Source organism: Aricia agestis, chromosome 11 (assembly GCF_905147365.1).
Source record: "Aricia agestis chromosome 11, ilAriAges1.1, whole genome shotgun sequence".
Classification (NCBI taxonomy): Eukaryota; Metazoa; Arthropoda; class Insecta; order Lepidoptera; family Lycaenidae; genus Aricia; species Aricia agestis.
The window spans coordinates 13,913,355-13,936,229 of record NC_056416.1 but is presented as its reverse complement, the minus strand read 5'-3'; the positions used below and the strand labels follow the sequence as shown (position 1 = coordinate 13,936,229).

The 22,875-nt window shown below is 39.2% G+C and overlaps 1 protein-coding gene across 6 annotated transcripts; it reads left to right on the top strand.

The window, feature by feature from the left end:
- Window positions 1–710: 710 nt before the first annotated feature.
- Window positions 711–15,725, top strand: LOC121731769. 6 transcript variants are annotated; one of them, XM_042121377.1, is made up of 19 exons: window positions 711–920; window positions 1,010–1,266; window positions 1,506–1,716; window positions 1,912–2,120; window positions 2,270–2,377; window positions 3,020–3,229; window positions 3,730–3,756; window positions 5,470–5,649; window positions 6,318–6,432; window positions 6,825–6,990; window positions 7,770–7,977; window positions 8,327–8,463; window positions 8,958–9,139; window positions 9,697–9,802; window positions 12,370–12,480; window positions 13,144–13,263; window positions 13,684–13,833; window positions 14,101–14,336; window positions 14,639–15,725. In XM_042121377.1, the coding sequence occupies exons 1-19, from the start codon at window positions 867–869 to the stop codon at window positions 14,774–14,776; spliced, it is 2,925 nt and encodes a 974-aa protein (XP_041977311.1). In that variant the 5' UTR covers window positions 711–866; the 3' UTR covers window positions 14,777–15,725. The 6 variants fall into 6 exon arrangements, with proteins under 6 accessions (XP_041977311.1, XP_041977310.1, XP_041977312.1 ...); XM_042121376.1 differs by having other exon boundaries at window positions 8,955–9,139; window positions 13,147–13,263; XM_042121378.1 differs by having other exon boundaries at window positions 8,955–9,139; window positions 14,101–14,318.
- Window positions 15,726–22,875: the final 7,150 nt, after the last annotated feature.

Below are 22,875 nucleotides of genomic sequence, written 5' to 3'. Positions count from 1 at the left end.
GTTGTTAAAAACAGCTTTCCTTGACTTATTTTTTCAACTAGTAACATTTTACTTTCATCAATAAAGCAATGTGTCCCGGGATTTTCGAGTTGCCAATTAAGTTTAACTGCCGCTTGTTTGCATTATTTTCTGTTGTGTGAGTGGTGAAAAAAAATTAATATAATATTGCTTTAAATGCATAAAGTTAATATACCTAGCGGAATAGAGCAACAATCTCGAGCTGTCATACGTAACCGAAATTGGTTTTCATCTGTGTGTAAAAATATGTGTACGTATACACTTACACAAGCATGATTGAACATGAATTCTATGAGATTAAATTGTCAACGTGCGGCACGTGCCGACTGGACGTCAAAAAAAGAGTGCTGCTGTCATGTATCACACGTCTCTTTTTACCACGCAGTGTTACTGATAGTGACATCTCTCTTGCTCAGGCCTTTGTTTCTCTATTCCGCTAGGTATATTAACTCTATGTTTAAATGTAACTACTAACTCGCTACATTATAATAAAACACTATTAGCGCTGGCGAGCAGTTATGAATTAGTTGTTCCCAATTTATTATATGTCGAGGTAACTTATTTTATTTCTAACCCTATAAAATTCAAAGTTTTGACTGTTTATCGCAATAAATTTGAAAAAAAAAAGTTTTTCAAAATATTATAGGAAATCTTTACAGTTAATTTAGTGTTTAACCACTGGTAACACTGAAGAGTGGGGAAAAATTATTAATACAGATTTATTGTATTGAAATTCGAACGCGGAAGTTGTTTTGTTTTCTTCCCATAAACAGTTTTTTTATTTAAAAAAGGGATGTAATGCCCTTAGTTTAATTAAATATTTCATCTGCTAGCTAAAAGCACAAATAATGGCTTCCAGAGGGGATAAGCCAAGTGGAAATGGCGAGGAGCAGATTGTTGAGGTAAATCGATTTGCCCTACTTTTCTGTGACAATCGACAGTTAGTTAAACTTGACCCAGGTGATTTATTGATCTGATATGCTTACTCTAGACCCTGGCGGAGGTTTTTCGATGCTTCATATGCATGGAAAAGCTGGTGGATGCCCACCTATGCCCCCACTGCTCTAAACTCTGCTGTTATGCTTGCGTCCGTCGCTGGCTGATCGAGCAGAGGCCGCAATGCCCTCACTGTCGCGCGGCCCTACACCTTCACGAGCTGGTGAACTGCAGATGGGTGGAGGAGGTCACCCAGCAGATAGAGAGCATGCAAACTGGTACACCAGGCCAAAGGGAACCTTTCCGTGATAGGTACATATTATTTCAAACTAACTTTTACAGAAGAAGCCGAGATAGTCATGTAGAGCGGCGAGCACACACTCCTTCCATGGCAAACATACATTGTTTACAATACCTTTTATAAAATAAGTGTAAAATTAATAATTATTAAATATAAATCATAAATGGTACGTAGCAAATATGTTATGGAGCATTTGTGATTTATTTATTTATTGATACCTTATTTTTTTTCCAAAATAATATAATTCTAGATGCTCTACCCACCATGAGAAACTAACAGTATACTGCTGGACATGCCGACGTTGCATATGTCACCAGTGTGCGTTGTGGGGAGGAAACCATTCGGGGCACACATTCAAGCCTCTGGAAGAGGTGTATGAGACTCACCTGACTCAGATAAGAGATGAGGTGTCTCAGCTACGACGGAGACTGTTAGAGCTTATCAGTCTTGTACAAGATGTGGTAAGTTGTGTTTAATAAATATTGCAAACATTAACATGACATTCTGCTAACAATTGTTTTATGTTCTTTTCTTATAGTACTCCATAAAAACTGATAATATCAGTTTTTGTGGAGTATAGGATTCACTTATGACTATAAAGTTATAAGTGAATCATTTCTTAATAGGTTAAAAATTAATTATAACAATGATTTTAGGAGCGCAATGTTGAGTCTGTACGTGCTGCCAAAGATGAGAGAGTGAGAGAGATAAGAAATGCAGTGGAGCTGATGATATCTCGTCTGGACTCTGCTCTCAAAGCCAAACTTCTCACCCTGATGGCACAGAAGAACAGCCTGACCCAAGAAACAGAGCAGTTGGAGCATTTGCTGCAAGAAATTGAACACCAGTTGCATGTTTGTACCAGGTAACCAAAATCAATAATTTATAATTTATATATTTAAAAGAAAAAAAATTACATGAGTTTTTATTAAGATTTATGAACATGAAACATTATTCTACTTTTTAGCAAATATGAAAAAGATGGAATGTAATTTAAATTTTCATTTGTTACAGATCAGAGTTGATAGCTAAAACAGGAGAGCTATCTAAGATGATCCATCAGATACGGAAGAAGCCCATGGCCAGCTTTGTGACTGCACCAGTACCGGCTGATTTCCATAGGCAAGTATATTTTGGAGTTTATTAAAATGTTTATTAAAATTTATTAAAAAATATTAAAATGGGTAAAACTTATTTACCCATTTTTAGCTATTAAAATGCAAGCTAAGAATTGTAGCTGTCAATCTAACCATTAAAAAAAACCTTAAGGCTTAACTTAATATGGTAACTAAACTTGTTTGAGTTTAACAGTTTGTGACTTAAAAAGTATTATTACATTTATATTTTAAATTTAATTAAGTTGTAACCTTCTTAATCCTTCCTAAGGCTCATGTTTTCACTAACCACCCTTAATGCTAAGTAGAGACTAGAGACCTTTTAGGGTCATGTATTCCTTAACACAGACACACTTTTGAAAACCCTTATGTTTTGCCAACATTCTTGGTATCTAAGGACGTAGGTAAACAATAATTATAACATCTTAAAATATCTGATAGGTACACTAGGCCACTAGGGGACACTTGGCTTAAGGAGGTGGTTGGTGAAAACAGGCATCAGCCTCTCTGATAAACACTCAGATAAAAATTTTGAGACTATTCAATTCCATTTTTAATTTAAATTTTATTTCACCTATGTTAAATACTTTTTTTTTTTCATTTCAGATGGCTATCTGTCCCTTTTCTATAACTAGTGTCTGTTTCACAGCGAAATCGTCCCATCGTACGACAGCAGCACATTCCCGCTGGCTGGCTTCACGCAACTGCAGCATGCCGCCGCGCCCGTCTACTCCGCGCCGCTGCACGTCAACGGCCTGTGCTGGCGGCTGAAGGTCTACCCGGACGGCAACGGAGTTGTCCGGGGCAACTACCTCTCCGTCTTCCTGGAGCTCAGTGCCGGCCTGCCTGAAAACTCCAAGTATGTATAAGTGAACTGTGAATATGTATGTAACGTGTACCCACACAGATATAGAAAGATACAAATATCAGCTAAAATGACCATAGTAACTCGTGAATGTAATGTGCACGTATGTATGGGTGTATACGCACACAGACACAGAAATATACAAATACCAGCAAATGTATCTGATGTAACTCGTGTACGCAACGTCCACGCACGAGCGTATACGCACACATACACAGAAAGAGACATACAATTATTAGCAGATATAAACGCAGATCTAGCCGCACCGCGCTTTCGTCGCAATGGTCTCAGTGAAATGAAAGTAAAAAATATATTTTGCGGTGCGTGCCTTGCGGATCCAAGCATAAAAATGTTCCTCGACCCTGAATGCAACATTTATGAATTGAAACACTGAAAGTTGTTAATAATGAAACAAGTTGCATATTATACTAATCCCCTATGTAATATTTGGATTACTGTTAAAGGATAGTAAATAAATATTTCGTTATTGCAAGCATGGCGTCGTTCAGAATAGGGAAGAGGTGAGTGCTGAGAATACCTTAGACCTAGCAGATGTGGCATGATATCTTCTGTGTGCGAATTGCTGAACCATATACTACAGTCACTGGGCTATAAGGAATATTGGCTACATAAATACTGCGTCCAAAAGTGTGTCCAGGTTAGTCGTGAGTCGTCAGTCCTCACTCGTGATTATGACCATCATATTTCAGAAAAAAGTCCTGTAGATGTGTACCATCAGAAGAATTGATTCATAGGCAGATGAGGGACCACCGTTAGGGAAAAGCCACGCGGGTGCGCGCACACCGTGTGGAATATCATTGATTTTTATATGCAGGACGCCGCAGCGGCACCGCTCCGGCGCCGCGCTGCCGCATCGCACCCGTGTGGCTTCTTCCTTATTTGGTCGACTTATGTCAAGGCTTTTGAATGAATCTATTTCTCATAATATGGTATTTACATCTAAAAGGATTTTTTTTCAATGTCACGAACATAGTCACATCTTACCTGGATGCATGTAAACTACCTACAGTATATTTGCGTTGGTAATTCATAATGCGTACATACACTTATAGCTTTCAATTTATGCCACATATAACACCTAGAGCTATACCACAATAATATGGCTCTAGGCGTTATACGTGGCATAAATTCACGAATATGCTGTGGTGTTAAAGCAAAATATTCATTTAGGAAAGTATGGAAGAATTTTAAATATGTATTAAACTTTTATTTATTTTATGCCAATATTCCTTTAGTGTGCTAATAAGTAATGAGTAACAAATTCATAAAATATTTTTCTTCATGTTAAATAATCAGTCCCTGTTAAGTAACTTCTATTTAATTATTTTTGGCCTCAAATATTTAATAGAAGTCATTAGGTACATAATTACAGGTACAAATTTGAAATTAAATTCATGGCTTTTGCTTATGGTTTAAGACTTTCATGGCTGTGCAGTGGCAGTGGTCAATGTTTCTGAACTCTCTATTTCTTCATCAAATAGTTTATCACAAGCATGTATTAAAAATTACTAATAGTTTCTAAGGTATATATATGTAGGTCAAGGGATACATACAATACTACAAGTACAATTAATGCGCGCAAAATAAATCCCTTAGCAAGAAAGTGTATTTCACGTTGTGTCAAATTCCAACAAAATCGGCGCAGTAGTTTTCGAACAAACAAACAAAGTTTTTCTCTTTCCTTTTCTTTAGACTTTTGACTCTTGTATTAGTATAGACTTATATAATTAAAAAAAAATGAAATAGGTTTAACTATGATCATAATTTTAATATCTTTGTCTGCTTTGCTGAATTCATTGGGAACGGCTTACTGTTGTTATTTCGCTATAAGTTACTAGGTCATCCAAAGATAGTGTTTAGAATTATGTTTAGACCGAGAGATCAACACAATTCATACATTAAAAATCGACGTTAAAATATATCATATTTTATATGTTGTCGATTTAAAAAGTTTTATGTGTAATGAACTAATTACTAGTGACATTTGAAAGTAAATACATAACACTTTAAGAAACTATATATTTTTTTTAAGCTATTACACATCAAACTTTTCAAATATTTATGTTATTAATTAATTATTGTTATGTATTCTTAGAATGATGGATTTAATAGTGTTATAAATACGAGGACGACGCGACGGATCTTTACTCATAAGCACTTATTTCAAAATGGCCGCTAATAATTTTGTATTTTAAAGCCTGTGATGTCTGTAGGTATGAGTACCGTGTGGAGATGCTGCATCAGGTCTCGCGGGATCCCTCCAAGAACATCGTGAGGGAGTTCGCGTCCGACTTCGAGGTGGGGGAATGCTGGGGCTACAACCGCTTCTTCCGCCTGGACCTGCTGGCCAGCGAGGGGTACCTCAACCCTGACACTGATACGCTCATACTGAGGTGAGTTACGGGCAGGCGGGCCCCAGCTTAAAATTATGGAAACAGGGAAAGTCACACAAGATTGTTTTGTGTAAAGTCTGCAAGGTCACACAAGTCAGTCTGTTAAGGTTACTTCTGATTATATAATGTATGGATTATAGGCGCTAGTATCACAGAAATTCAGTAATATTGTCTATATTACTGAATTTCTGTGATGGTTTAAGATTGTATCGATGTAAACATGACCTTTAGTAGTTGACAGTTTAGTATGTGAATAGATTTTATTTTTGTATCAGCATATTTTTGTCTTTGTCAAATCTCCCTTATTAAATTTAACATCATAATATGTATGAAAGAGACATGATAAATGATAATATGATAAATTACTGCACAAGTACAGTCAAATGGCGTGTGCTTTTGTCAGAGGCCAAGACTCAATTTGGGTCGCTGCGCCGCAGTAAGTACAAGTACAGTCAGGAAGTAAACCGTGGTGGCACGTTATTATACAATAAACTAGTAAAAATATATAACATGCCGTGTTGGCATGTTATTTTTTAACTTATAAAATATGGGTAGCTCTGAGTATAATAACTCTTGTCTGTAGTATACTTAATTGGTAGGTGCTAACTGATAAATAGAAATATAACCATTTGTATTTTTGTTGGTACCAAACTAGTCTGTTGTTGCAGGTTCCAAGTTCGTCCGCCGACGTTCTACCAGCGCTGCCGCGACCAGCAGTGGTACATCAACCAGCTCGTCACGCTGCAGAACCAGCACATACTGCAGATCAACGATCTCAAGGAGGTGAGTGGACTAGATGAAGGGGGAATGAGAGAGAAATATTATATTAATAACGCTAGCGATATTTAGCTGTATAAAATAACGAAGTTTATTTGAAATGTGACTAGTTTTCAAAAAAGAGAGAGGTGTCTCTCTGTGTTTACAATGTTTTGTCCTTGTCTGATAAGAAAATTCACTGGACAAACTATTGACTACCTGGAAAATATTGTGTAGGTAGACTATTTACTGTGTAACTTTTTGTTACTACTACTAATTAAATTTGAAAATAATCGACACCCACATACTATTATTGATAACGTGTTAAAAATCATTGTATTTCATTATCATTCATCATCATTGCATTAACTCAGAATGTCTTTAATTAAAAAATCTACAAGCTTTTAACATAATTTTAGCGTCTATCGCTGGAGATGTCACGCAACTCTATAACGGCGACTCGCGCGTCGCCACAGGCGGCCGAGGAGGGGCCCGCGCAGGACAACCCCGTCGACGCCGACCCGCCCCTCTACAGCGCGCTCAAGTTTGCGCCGCACGCCAGCGGCTCGCGACTCACTAGCCCCAGTGAGTAAAAAAGCCTGACCTAAAATTCTATTTTTTAGTTTAATATTACAGCGCGGTTTTCTTTTTTTTCTGGTCAGGCTATAACTTGGTTTAAATCGCGAATATTAATCTCATTATTTAAATACAGCGGGGTTTCCTCTTTTTCTGGTCGATCTATAAATATTTGTTGAAGTTAATGAAGTGTGAACATTAAAATAAGCGGTCATTGAAGTTTGATATCTTAATGCAATGGAAGTTGTGCATTCTAGAGGCTTTTACGATATTAAGAGGAGTCCACACCGCCGTTTTTCCATACAAACGCTTTTCCTCCCTGGATAATGCCGGTAGAGTTATGATTTTTTTCCTGAATATCTATGGCCATTATTAGCATGTCCCTATGTTTTCTTTTTTTTCATAATTTTTATTATTAAAAAAGATAAGAACGTCCAAAAACCCAAAAAAATTGCAAGATTTTCCTCTGTGTTTAAACACCCAGAAAACAAAACTGGCTAAAATATACAAAAAATAAATAAAACAAAGGATCACAGCTCTAGCCTTGCTTTAATTCTTAATGAAAAAAAGTACTTAAATCGGTTAAGTTTTGGAGAAGGAATCAGCGGACAACGAATCGAAGATTTTCTGTTCTTTTATTAGAACTTTTGTCGTGTTGTCTTTATGCGCCGCGCTCTGCGGTGGGAGACTTGAGATTGGTGAGACAGCAATACATTTTCAAATACCTATTTTCAATTTCTCTCGCCCCTGGTGTATCCTCTTAAAGAAATGTAATATCGTGTGCGTAGGCGGTGCCGGCGCGGCGTGCACGAGCGGCGCGGAGGAGGCATGTGCAGGCGCGGGGGCGTGTCGGCCGTGCGAGTACCTGCTCGCGCCCGACCGCCGCCATCTGCAGCACGCGGTCGACGCGCCGCACTCGCCGCACGCGTCGCACTCGCTGACGTCGCCGCACGCGTCGCATACGCACGCGATTGCACACACGCCATCCACCTCTAGGTAAAACAATGATCGATAGGAGAAAAATGGCGCCAAGTTCTAAAGTCCATTTTATATATTATAGGCTTAAATATATTAATTTTTTATACAATATTACATTGTTCACTTATATACAGAAACTTAACAAATAGATAAATTTTCCAGGCATCAAGGTTAAAGTTGTTAAAGGATTATGACTACCATTTCTCATAATTATTTTCAACATGTTATATCACTCGTTTTTTAAATACAAAATTTATTATGTAAATATCTTTATTACTATGAAGGATAAGATTAATAAGACACTACGTGAATCTAAGATAAGATCTATAATTTTTTTTATTGAATGTCTCAATAAATGTTGTATCAGCAGGTCGAGTATGTCGATGTCCGGCGGCGCGGGCGTGGACACGATGGCGCTGGTGAGCCTGCACAGCCTGCTGAGCGGCCGCGCGCCCCGCCCCCGCCGCGACCGACACGCCCCGCCCACCGCGCCGCAGATCACTGGTAAATATAGTGATACATCAAGGTTATAAGATACTGGAACACTTGCTGCAAAACTTAATATTGTTAGTTGTAATACACATCCTTACAGCTGTGACGCGATACGTCACGGCCATATTCTAGATACGAAATCGAATGGACTAGCGTTGCGTGTCACTCTTAGTGTCTAAACACACTAGGCTGAAAATACGCGGCCGAAGCTCGGCATGATTACGCTTGCAATGTATTTTAAATTACCGATGACACATCATGCCAAAATTACGACGCGTTATATTGTATGCGTAGAGAACTCTTTTATTTTTGCGTATTTTCGGCCTAGTTTGTTAAGACACTCATACTCTATGGTAAAATAAAGTGTCGCGTAGCTGTGCTGCATACTGCAGTCATGTAGCTACGCCTAGTGCAGTCTTACCTTAAAATATGTAAAATTGTAAGTGGATTAAAAACAAATTTTGACAGCCAACATTCATTTATCTAGCATATCATTTATAAAGCAGCATCCAGTTCGCCGGTAGCGGAGGCGGCTTGCGCGTCGGCGTCGTCGCCGGAGTTGCGCGCGGCGGTGGCGAGCGTGGCGGAGAGCGACGCGTGCGCGGGCCCGTGCGCTGGCGTGTGCGTCGACCGCCCCAAGACCGACGCCTCCCCGCCCGCCGCCTCTGAGGCCAGCAGTGACACTGGGGTGAGTGATAAAGCCTTTAGATGGAGCTACGTAGCCGTAGGGTCTCTGGTGTCAATTGATGTATCAAACAGCCGTCATATGTCACGATATAGCTGTCATATTTTATTATTGTCTATTTTTTAATAAAATGTATTTTTAAACCTTATACTGGCGTTTGACAGTCTTCGTTTTCGCTTATGAAAACCACAAAATGCCGTGTGTAGACGTCATTGTCGTGTTTTGTCATAAAGTTAATATACCTAGCGGAATAGAGGAACAATCCTGAGCTGTCAAACAAAGCCAAAATTGATTTACATCTGTGTGTACAAATATGTTTACGTGTGCGTGTAAATGATTTTCCTACATAATTTTTTCTGAGAGCTTAAATTGTCAACTTGCCGATAAGTGCAGACTGACTGTCAAACAGAAGAAAAACGAGTTCTTGCACTTCATATCACGCGTCTCTTTCTACCACTCAGTGTTACTGATAGTGACATCTCGCTTGCTCAGCTCTTTGTTCCTCTATTCCGCTAGGTATATTAACCTATGTGTTTAATCTAAAATTGAAATAATTCCAGGATCTCCTGTTCAATGACCTTGACGCGTTCGTAGACGACTCTCACCCCGGCCACCCGGACGACCACTCCAATGAGGAGAACGACGTTGACGAGGAGGAAATGTCTGGTGAGTTCCCTATAGTATTTTGCCTATACATATTATGTTATCGCTATACGTGTGAGTGAACACTAACGTATTAACATGTAGTCAGTAAGTCAAACGACTTACTGACTGTAGTGTCGCTCATAATTCACTGGGTTATGAGAGTAAAGGAAAGAGAGTGATCTCGTGCTACTAACACTCTTGAGCACTGTAGAATCACTCCTGCATATCTGGCTATTCAATGAAATCGGCCACAGTCATCGAAACCGATGTAAGAGGTGTTATTATTTCACTCCCTGTTAGAGGTCCTTTCCTTACCCCACCCCATCCTGACCCGCTTCCGTCTCCCAGAGGGCTCATCGGCGTGCTCGTGGTGCGGGCTCGTGACGCCCGACTCACCCGGATCGCCCGGCTCGCCCGAGTCACCCGAGTCGTCCGTCTCACCCGCCACGACCCGTGCGCCCCGTCAGGCCCCGCCCCGCCGCCTGCGCCGCGTCCGCCCCTACTCGCGCCGCCCCTACCGACACCGCCTACAAGACACGACAATACTGTTTATCTATAAAACCATGAACTAACATTTTTAAAATTGATGTCCAAGCGGGCTCCTAGACGATCATTTTTAGTGTGCAATATCACGTATAGTGTGTATTGATCGTCTAGGGTTGATATTGAACGCCTTTCAATCTTGTCAAATAAATTGTTCAATATTATTGTTCAATTATATTGAACAATAAAATTGATCGTTTAGGGGCCCACTTATAACAAGTTAAATTAATTGTTTTATTAATAATTAGAGTTACGTCACGTGTATCGATGTAATAGTTGGGGAGGGGAAGAGGGGATTTCAGGACAAGCTCGAGTGTGTCTGATTAAGCTTGTATAGGCTTCCGACATGTGTCTAGTTATCATGGTATAGAAATCACATTTCTCACGTGGTGGGTTAAATATTTTTTTAAATAATGAAATGTCATCGGATCTGTCAGATTAAGGTAGGGGATGTTTAGTATACCCCAAAGAAGCTTCCATATGCACTGACGATTCAAAGGTTAGGTAAGCCTCTAGGGACATTTTAAAATATAAAAAAATAAAGCTTCATATTTTCCTAACTAAGCTTAAAATTTTTCAGTGCATATGGAAGCTCCATATGAACTGACGATTCAAAGGTTAGGTAAGCCTGTAGGGACATTTTAAAATATAAAAAAATAAAGCTTCATATTTTCCTAACTAAGCTTCGCAGATATTTTATTTTGCACTAAACTAAATGATTTAGTCCTTGTTGTCTAAAATATATTTATAATTTACCTCAATAAGCAATTTTCTGAATATATTTTCTTTTTCAAAACTTTATAATGGCTGCAGTTTCTGAACCCACCGCTAAAACAAAAAACGCTCTTATTATTTTTGTATCAGTTTTACCTAATGTAAAAAACCTACTAGGTCTCCATGACGCTCGAGTGACTACAAAATAGCACCCTCCCCTCCCCTACTATAAGAAGGCGCATTGCGTAAGAGGAATATCTATATTTTGTTTTTCATATTTTTTTGACAAAAATTACTTATGAGTAATATGATTGATATTTTTGGATTCGTTTATTTTAAAATTTCTTATTTTCATCGTAAGAAAAACCTATGTATTACTAATTATATCCGAATAGTTGTTACTTTTTTATTTCATGACTTTAAAAATGTCTTTGTGTTTTATTCTAAATAATAAATGAACATCAAAAACCCTACGGATTTATTTCTTACATGTACTATACAAATAATAAACTTTACAACATTGTAACCGTGTCAGGTAGCTTTTTGTATTTCATTCAGTAGGTGAACTGTAGGTATCCACTACCCTGTAGTGACTAGATGACTAACGCAACTTCGTTACGCCAAAATTCGTTTATTGCGCGGGAACCGTACATTTTTCCGGGATAAAAAGTATCCTGTGTCCTTTCCCGAGACTCAAAGCACAATAGACATAACGACCAGTAGTTAGACTGCAAAGAAACGGACAGGTTTCAATATCTGTCAAATTCGTCGGGTTTCACTAGGATCATGAACGGAATGTGCCTCGCGCTGGCTGATAATAATTTATTTTTAAATATTTAAAATAAAGATTTCAAAATTGGATTCTGACAATTTTAATCGCATGCGCCAAAACACAAACAACAATACGACCAAAGAGGAACACGTCCATCGAATATGTCATATTTTTAAATTCGTAGGTAACAGTTAACAACCCTAGCGACGATTTTCGTCATAATACGTCAAATTTAAAAATTTCAACATCAGCTCTAAGTCGGCATACTCTATCATTCTGTCTACTCTGCTCAAAGTATTTCTATACTAAATTTCAGCAAAATTGGTTCAGCTGTTCAGGCGTGAAGAGGTAACAGACAGACAGTCAGACACAATTTCGCATTTATAATATAACTAGATGATGCCCGCAACTCTTGCGCCAAAATTAGTTTATCGCGCTAGGAACCATACATTTTTCCGGATTAAAAAGTATCCTATGTCCTTTCCCGGGACTCAAAGTATGTCCATGCCAAATTTCTGTGTATATTAGTATGGATTGATGACATTGTATTGTTTATTAGGCGAGAACGACATAGAGGGCGCGTGCGGCGGCGCCGGCGGAGAGGACTTCCTGTGCAAGCTGCTGTGCGCCGTGCACGGGCACGCCCAGACAGACTCCGCCGCCCACAGCTGTAAGTTATATTACATTACTACTGGGTTCTATGGTCAAAGACGAGGTAATCGCTAATTTTTATTTTTGACATTTAATATTTGTTTTGTAAGGCGTCCCCAAGTGGTTTGGACTTCGATTAACTACGTAATAGCTATGTCCACACTATGCACTTTCGTCTTCAATTTTCTACATCTTCTTTCATTCAACTTTTGTTTTGGCGCATTCAATAATTGAATGCGTCAACGAACGCAACGCCAACTGTCATTTTTAATAACAAAGCTAAAGTTTTGGATACGGTCAGAGGGCATGCGTCGCGGGCATGCCTCACGTTCGCTGTTGACTGCGCTATAACGCATACCCTTGACGAACAGAAAAAGGCACAGTATGCATAAAGCTAATTATCATAGTTTTGGCACAAAAACTTAGTATCACGAAAGATTTAGTACAGTCGCATACTTTGGTCACCCTAACAAAAAAAAAGTAACTTACCGGCCGCCTAGACGAGCAATTTTTTTTTTCAATATCACGTTTCAATTTTATTGAACACTTTATTTGACGATTAGAATGATGTTCAATATCAACCTTAAACGTTCAATAATATTATTACGCAATACGTGATTTTGACGTAATAAGTAAAAAAAAGCTTGTGTGTGAGGGAGACAGGAATAATCGAATTTGTTAGCAGCGGGCGCGTCTCGGCTGGATGACCCGCAGTTGTCCACGGCGGCGCACACCGACATGCTGCTCCTCAACCTCATGCGCATCAACGGCCTCACGCCCAAGTGCTCGCTCAATAAGAAAGGTACGGGTACAATGTACTATCAGAGAAGCTGATTAGTTTGGTCGCGTTACGTGAATCCCATTCGACCGATTACAGCTAACATTAAATTGACATAAGCCGACCAAACGACGTAGAACCGTCAACTGCTTAGGTATCAAATCAATTTCTTCGTACCATACTTACAAATGTTCATTAAAATCGCTTGAGCCGTTTTGGAGGAGTTCGCGCACAAACACGGCATTAATGTTTGCCTAAAATAGTAGAATCTAATGTCAGAGAAATTAATCTAGAGGCAGATGGCGAGGCAACGTAATATGATCGGTTAATGTCAAGTGAGATCACCACTTTTTGAGCTGGAAGTACACACGTTTAACTTTTATCGATCTTCTTTATACTGTTATTATAGTTTGTCACTTATATTGACTATTTGCCATTTTGAAGGACCGAAGCGCGCCTGGTCGAGTTCTCAGCCGAGTGCGGAGTGCGGACGGCGGCGGCGCCAGGTGCGCGCACCCCCCGCCCCCCGCGCGCCCCGCCCACCGCTCTCGCCCGGTCAGCTGCGCCGCGAGCCCGCACCGCATGCGTCCTCGGGTACTATAGATGAATAACATGTCGTTTCGTGTCATTTTTTAAAACTTTTCTAAGTATTCATATTTTTAAGTAATACAAACTTAAAATATTGACTTTAAACAAGTCAATAAGTAATGTTTTAAAAAGATAAGGTAACTAGAAACTATATAAATTGTCATGTTAGACGTATTCACTAGGTTCTGTTACTAATAGTGGTTAGGTTACTTTTGGGTTGTGTTAGGAATATCAATCATATTAATCAGACTATAATTATTGTTTGTTTCGCAGCTCGCTCGATGGCATCACGTTTGGCACTGCTGGCGACGCCGCCGGGAACGCCGGAGCGGCGCTCACTGTCGCCGGGCGCCACCGCGTCGGGCCTGTCTCCCGCGTCGGGCCTGTCCCCCGCACCGGCCGCGTCCACGTCGGTCCTGTCTAACACGTCGGTCCTGTCCGGCCGCGACATGTACTGGGCCACCGGTGGACCGGACGCCGACGACGTCGAGGTCATGCTCGACTACAACGTCAGTGCTAACATTACTAACAGTTTCCATGTTCGAATTACAATATTCATTGGGAATCGGGTGCTTACATGGGCTTCTAACACTAACAATGTTGATTCGATGCAATGTTTTAGCTTGATTGAAATCATAGTCATTTTATTATGTGAGGAATTAAATCATAGTCAGAAGGCCTTTACCATTGTAGAGTTTAAACTGTCGACTAACTGCCAATGAGTTTATTTTTCGGTATCATACACTGCAGAAATCATATTAATACTGACTGTATTTTTATATACGTGTACTTAAATGTAACGCATTTACAGGATACTCTGTTCGACATGCTGCTGAACAGTCTTTCCCTGGAGGGCGGGGAGGACGAGGCACCGCCGGTGCAGCCGTGGTCGCCGGCGCGCGAGCCCGCCTCGCCTGACCGCCCGCCGCGCGCGCCTACACGCGACTGACCGCGCCCGCGCCGCGAGTACCAGCACTAGCTCCTCTCGCGCCGCGCTCCGCCCCCCGCACACCGCTCAGCCCCTCCCCCCCACTACCCGCATTTCACCCCCTCAGCCGCTCACCCCACCTAGCGAGCGAAACGAGCTCGTTCGTTGATAAGGCTGATTTTACAGTGACACGTACCGTCCGCGCAGATGGTAAGCGCGGCTCGCAAGCACGCGGTTGACCTGCTCGAAACTATAAAACGAGTTCAGTGCCACGCGGTTTGCCACCTCGTACAGTCGCAATGAGCAAAAGCGCGACCAAAACACCGTTCGCGCGAGTGCGCCTTCCGCGCATCCGGGCGGTTTATTTTACTATGTAACGATCTAAGGCACTCAAAGCTCGTGGACCGCGACGCTTACCAATCGCGCTGGCAGACGCGTCATTATAAAACCACACTAAGAGCATAAGTAGTTGATCAAACGATGAAATATGTAAGACCAAGTTTGTTAATATTGAAAGTATTATAAGGCTGTGCTCGTTGTCGTCAAAAACTTGCATTTGAACATTCATTCTATCATACTGTGTTATTTCATGTTCCTTCATTACGCAATTCTTTTCTGTGACGAAATCCACGATGTCGTTTATGACAATTTTGAGTACCAGTGATTTGTTTTCAAAGGCCTAAAGGTGTGCTTGGATACACAATTCTAAAGTCATAAATCCCTCCATCCATCAATTCAATGTCGCCAACATTTAGTTGCAACGCTTGACCCCAGGACCCCGATGTGAATGACGATTACATTTTGTTGATGAATGAGATTTGTCAATGTTAAATCGGTGTCTATAATAATCACATTGTTGTTTCTCTACGTGTTAACGAATTTAACGTTTTAGCTGTTGTAAAATCCTATAAATTAATCCGAATTTGATGAAAATTTCAGTGAATTTAATTTGAGAAATTTAGATTTTAAATTCGACAAAAATACTCATTTGATATTTAAATTTTAATGACTGATATCCACTACGATGATCTCTAATGATGATAATTTACTATTTTTATTGTTTTATAAAGTTTGTGAATTTAAAATATTTGTTTATACCGTTTTAGCCACTCGAGGCTTTTGACTTGGTGTTAGCGTCGATAATTATAATTAATAGTGTTGACTCACATTGATACAGTAGTTGACTCTAAAAACTGCCACCATGATGAGCGGCAGTCTTCCACCGACCGTTTTTGCTTACGGCGATGCCGCGTTGAAGTAAAAAACCGTGTAGGATATGTTTTAGATTGCTTGTTTTCTATGAGAGGCCGTCCCAGCCTCTCATAAAAAACAAGCAATGGAACGGCAAAAAATGTAAAGGACGTAAGCGACAAAATGGTTTTTGTCGCGTAATTTAAAAACTATAAATACATTTCATATAAGCTATGGGCAAATTAAAGTGTATGCTTGAACCAATCTATGTACAAGTTTTGGAAGCTTAAATCACTCTCCTCCGTTGGCAAAATAGGAATCTCCTTTTTTACAGAGGTCTTTTTGATTGTTTTTTCTGTGTTATAAAAGTCTGTGTAATTCAAAGACAAAGACATGATGAATACTGACAATGAACTTTAATTTCTTAGCTTTAGTTATTGCTGAGAAAAATCGATATCGCTACAGCTAAATTATCATGGCGTCGCCTTAACTTTTTGCCACGCACAGTAAAACTCTGGAATGAATTGTCGTCAGCAGTATTTCCAGACCAATACAACCTGCAATCTTTCAAGAAAAGAGCGTATTCTTAAAAGGCTGGCAATGCATTTCCAACTCTTCTGATGTTGCAAGTGTCCAGTTCTTCAATCCCCATAAGAGCACCGGTGATCGCGACAACAATAGAACACAAAAGCATTTCCTGGAATCTGCGATCGAAGTATTAAGCAATGGTAATTGCTTTCCATCAGGCGACACGTTTGCTCCTTTGTCCCCTAATTTTATAAAAAAAATACTCTATTTAAACATTTAACATTGTGTTCTGACCGATCCAGCGCCGAAATCCACTGGCGTCTACTACTGTATCAATGCTAATAAGCACTTAGAACTAGATTCGATTTAAATATGTGTTTAGAAGTAGATGTTTTTGATGTTGCCGTTATAGGTGTTTCGATGTTGTTCAAATTACAGACTAGAATAAGTGATTTCGTGTGCTGTTAGAACAATAGTGGACTTAAACAACAATTTGCGCAATCTTTAAACATACATAGCGCCTTTAAAAAGGATAGATGAATATATGTATTGTCATATTCAAATGCTGTTAGGATTCGAACTTTTGGAGTTGCGTTACGCGATAGAGAATTTATTCGTCAGTCTTATGTTACGGGCTTGCGTTTGTGCTGGCCGCATACACACTTTTTACGTATTCGATCTCCGAATTCATCTTTGGAGTCAGTTGAAAATTCATTAACTGGCGCACACGGTCGCTTTTATCTGAACGGAACGATTTCCGCACGTACGTTTGCAAGTGCAAGGCGGCTTGTTCGCGCGTGTAAAAACGAACGTGTGCGCTAGACGGAATTTCAAATCGGAATATACGCATTAGGAAATCGAATACAGAAAACGTGCGTATACGGCCAGACTAAAGCATTGCTGTTGGTTGCTGACATCGTATGCCGCTCCATTATAAAAGGTTCTATCTTAAAGTTTATATTTGATGGTGTATTCATCTAGCTAGTACACTATTGTTCTCATAGACTTATTGACTGTCACCGTTCTAATATTGTTATTTTTGTATGTTGAGTACTTTCTAAACTAAGGCAAACTTCTGCTGCCTCAAAATCTTAGATTTTTTACTGAAAGTGGTAAAATAAAAATGTACAAAATTATTTTCATATACGTAATAGTACATTATATTATTTAATTTATTTATTAGTACTAACGAAGGAACTTCTTAAGCATTTGGAGACTTTACTACGAGGTCTCACTTTGAATTTATTTTATGTAAACATGTATCATTAATAATATTATTTATTAAGTTTGTAGGTTATAAATTATTATAATGATTATTGCTTGGTCTGTGAAGTAAGATGTGGCGACGCGGGAAGAAAAATATCGAGACGTAATTGGTGCCAATTACATTGTGTATTTTCGCTCTACCTGTAGAAATACATATACAATCTGCGGTGCGGACAGTGGTGTCGGGACACATTGTATATTATTATTAATATATTTACAACACGCTTTTATTAATCCATATGTTGCTGTCTACGTCTGATATTTGAAAAATCTACTTGACACACAACGACAGTCGTCTAGATTTGTAGGCAAGTAAGTAAGGAGAGTAAATATATTGTCATGTTGTTGCTTTATTTCATCAATAAAGCAACAACATGACGAGTATTTAAAGCCCCATTTTTATCAACACAGTGCCGACTTGCGTCTCGATTTTTTCGAATAAAACTGTGAGATATGTATGGTGCTGATTGGTACAGTCCTGTTAATAGTTGAACGTAAAAAAATAATAATAATATTACAAATTTATTTTGATTTAATTTTTTTCTGAACCAATTGAAACAGGTTATTGACTGGACTGTATAGAATATTTTGTGATTTGAACATTTAAACTGTGCTTATGGTATGTTTTTGTCACTACTTGCCGTGAAGAAGTTAACTACAATTTGTATGGCAGCGCCTCTGGTGGCTTACAATGATAACTAATATTATGCTATACCATACCAAATACCTATCATATTATGTCAATGTGCCATACAAATATAATAACGTAGTTATGTTTATGGCTAGCAGTGGCAAAAACTGTAAAATTGGCTTTCTTGGCTAATGTGACTGATATTCGTTAAGAATTAGGGAAGCTTATAATTAAATAAAATTATGCTAATTTCACTCAAAAGTGTAAAATTTTGAAGGCATCGTCTTTTTCTATAACTTGCCAAGTTTGCTAATGATTGTTAAAGTTTTATTTCCAAACTTATAATATGTAATGATCTAATGAAAATTTAAAAAATATAACGGGTAAGTTCAACCCGCCGTAAAAAAAGTACAATTTTTTTGGTAAGTTCGTAGAAAACACAAAGTACACAAAAATATTGAAAAAGTAAGCTTGTGAATTGCGGTAGTGGTAAACGTAGGATGATTTGTAAGACAATTTGTAACACAAGAATTTGAATCTTCAAGATTTTGAAGCCCAATTTTCGTAACTACTCTTATAATCTACTAAAACAACTTGAGTTCGATTATAATTTCGACGGCAAAGTTAGAAAATAAAATAATTGGATTTGATTTAACGCTACTTGTCATGGCGCTTGCGAAGCCATATCTCATTCATTTACTATAAATAGGGCTTCAGGAAATGTACTGAAGGACTAATTTATTAGAAAAGTTCAATCAAAGAAGAATAAGTTTTATGACAGTTTTCAACATTTAAGGTCTAACGAATAAAAATCGTTATTTTCTGATGTCAGCTTAACTCTAAGGCTTCCATCTGTTTTAGCGGCGAACGGCGCGCCGCCAACTAGACGGCTTATCCGTATTATAGTCTGTCAAAAAAGTGAAGAAATTAAAAAGAGGCAACATCGTAGTGTCATCCCTTTTTTCTTAGATTGATTTTAAAGCGATGACACTACGATGTTGCCACTTTTTAATTTCTTTACTTTAGACTATAAATGTATTCATTATCTCGCGCCGCCGCCACTCCCGCCCCGCCGCCCGCTGATTTCGAGACTGAAGCCTTAAGATTAAGCCGTTCTTGGTCTAGAATTTATTTATCTTCTACAGGTGACATGTCGTCTTTATAAAGATATATTCGATGTCATTTTAAACTTCAAATACAGTTAAGTAATTAGGAATAATTTAATGTTTATATAAATGGTAGGGTGTGTGCAAGTAAGGGTCAGTTTATACTAGTGCAGAGTCGGAGCGCATCGAAGCGAATTATTAAAACTCAACATAACAAATTCAACCCTAACTCCAAAGCGTTAACGCACTTTATTACTTCTGAGAATTTAAAAAGGCGCGCGCATCCGCGCGAATTCGCGTGGATTCGCCAGACCAACGCTGATTGGCCTCGCAGAAGTAATGTATGCGTTACGTTCTAGAGTTAAGGTTGAATTTTCTGTGTTCAGTTTTTGGGAATTCGCTTCGCTTTGCTTCGACTCTGCGCTATTATAAATTGACCCTAACGACGACCACTGTGGCTCAATGACTGAGCGTGTGGTTCAAGCCAGTGTTCGTGGGTTAGAATCCCGCCGATGAAAAAAAAATATTTCTATATTCCCGGGTTATGGAGGCGTATTAAATATGTGTATGAAATAGTAAAAATGTATAGTATAAATGTATTAAATATTATTTCCATTGCATGATACCGGCAAGTCCTTCAGATACTTACCAATGGGCCAGACTGATGTGGCGTGAAGCCTTAATTATCGTCGAAGCATATAATATTATATTACATAATAAATAAATAATTTATTAAAACTCACTTAAAAGTTAAAAACATTGACACCAGGAATCAGGATACTAGGGACAAAATATTCCATTTAATTACAGGCATTAAGAATATTATTATCAAAGATCTATAAAAATTAAAACCTTGCGTACACCCTATCATAAAATTATTTTTAAATAGCCAGCTCAGTAGAAGGTCGGTGTATTATTATCGATGTATGCTTGTAGTTAGCGATCCGTAATCTAAAGCTTACCTTTTTCTTAAATGTTGTTTATGATATAACTATTCCATTATATTATAGCGTGTAAGAGGTTTGCTTGAATGAATAAATATGGTTTCAATGTAATTCTTGTTTTATTTAATCCCTTCAAAAACCATGATTATCTATAGATGTATCTTGAGAGATTATAATAAATTTATATACAGATATTTATATTTTCTGGTAGTTTGTTGCCCGCGACTTCGTTTGCGTCAACACAATATCGAGATGGATGAACTACTGTTTTTTCCGGATTTTTGACATTTAACTACTGGTACTTTATAGTTTGAATCAAATGGACTACCCCTATTAATTTGTCAATTCACAAGAATTAAAACAAAATATTGGGGGTAGTCTAGGGGTAGTCTCTAGAAAAAGCTTAGTGTCTAAACACACTAGGCCGAAGTTCCGCATGATTACGCCCGCCATGTTTCAAACGCATAGGGTCAATTTATAATTTCGCAGAGTCGAAGCGCAGCGAAGCGCGTCGAAGAGTCAAATTCGCAACAAGTCGAACGAACGCGCGCGGATTCGCCAGAGTGCCTACAGTGACGACGCGTAGATTCGCTTGTGTGCGCTTTGATGCGCGACATAAATGCGCGCACACCAAAAAGCGGCGGTGGTCAATTCGCGAAAATGCGCGTGGACGCGCGCGCCTTTTTAAATTCTCAGAAGTAATATGTGCGTTAACGTTTTGGAGTTAAGGTTGAATTTGTTATGTTCAGTTTTAATAATTCGCTTCGATGCGCTTCGACTCTGCGCTAGTATAAATTGATCCTTACAATATACGGACGGAACGCGACGGAATAGTGTCATCGGAAAAAATTGAACGCAAACACCTCACGTTATGCGCTCCTGATAATGTAGTGGCTACCTCTATTTTGAGTATTTATCGGCCTGATAAAATAAAATATCGTTTTATTCAAAATGGGTATCATGATATACTTTTTGATAAATATTTAACGGATCTCTAGAGCAGGATTTTTTAACACTATCTACCTATGTTATGTGATTTGACAAGACATTAGCGCCTCCTCCTCCTCCTCCCCTCCGCGAACTCGGTACGGTTAACATCGTCTGACGTGCGCTCCGGGAATTAAAATCGTTTTCGGTGGTTAAAATCGTTAATTGCGTGCTGAGTGTGTGTAAAAAGCTAGGTAACGGTGTAATCTACATTTACTGTAAGTTTTTGAACACATTTGCCCGTATTTTATTGGATTTAACTCGGTAAGTAATTCTCTTTGTTCATTTTTAACAGTAAGGAATTGTAGGTAGGTAAAAATATTGTATCGTCGGTACCGCGCGCGCTGCGCCGGGCGCCCGGCCTTGCGATCAGCTGGTCATAAATAGTGTTATTGTTGTTGTTAACTTTGAAAACAAGACATAATGTCTAGTCATAATAACATGCCGCCAGATAAAAATACCAACCCATTTGAAAGAAGGGACGGCATACCTCGTTCCCCGCCAACTTCAACCGGCAAACGTTTGCTGTCCCAACTATCGCCTTCATCCGTGTCACCAGTCGAAAAACGTCACCAACCCATAAGGGACGAACCGCAGTCCCCGGTAATTTCATTATTAGACACAAGCAGCGCAGTCGATGATTCGTTTAATTACTGCGAGTTAGTCCGCGAAGCGTCCTCCTAAGAAAACAGCTAATTCGGACGTGCTTCTGCGCCTCACGAGCGAGTCGCAAGTTAAAAAATTAAAGTCAGTCGAAGCGCTAAAATCTGCCGGCCTCCGTCTCGAGACACCCAAGGGGCGTAGCCCGCGCATCCTCATCAAAGATGTTCCACAACACATTACAGACGATAATTTTCTATTATCCCTGTACAACCAAAACGTAAACGGCGAAATTAATGTGACACAAGATCAATTCATGAGTTCGACAAAAATAGTAAGACGTCGTATTTAAAACAAAGAATATAATAACCGTAAAAGGATAGGTATCGAACTAGGGTCTAGTAAAGTGCGTCAACACCTCATCGAAACAAAAGAAAAACTTTTTATCGACTGGGCGATGTGTCGCTTTGTTTGTCGAACTCGTACGCTGCGCTAACTGTCAACAGTATGGGCACACCGCTTAATTCTGTCGTGACACAAAGCCATGCTGTAAACATTGCGCTGAAGGTCATAGCTCGGATAGCTGCCCAAAAAAAGATAAAGACGACTTTAAGCCGGTTTGCGGTAGTTGTTTGCGATATAAAAAACCGACCGACCACCCCACAGGCTCCCCAGATTGTCCTACGTGTAAGTCTAAAGTGGAGCAACTTATTTTAACGACTCGGTATGGATAGTTTAAATATAGGACAGTTAAACCTCCACAATAATAAGCACGCAACGATAGAATTAGAAAAGTTGGTTTCCGATTATAATTTAGACTTGGTGCTCGTACAGGAGCAATATCAACTCGCGTCGCTACGGTCGAAG

Excerpts from the sequence above, each read along its gene's own strand:
- LOC121731769 (XM_042121374.1), top strand. The coding sequence starts at position 867 with ATGGCTTCCAGAGGGGATAAGCCAAGTGGAAATGGCGAGGAGCAGATT. Across the intron at positions 1,267-1,505 it reads AGGGAACCTTTCCGTGATAG|ATGCTCTACCCACCATGAGA; the intron begins GTACATATTATT and ends ATATAATTCTAG. Across the intron at positions 2,378-3,019 it reads GTACCGGCTGATTTCCATAG|CGAAATCGTCCCATCGTACG; the intron begins GCAAGTATATTT and ends TCTGTTTCACAG.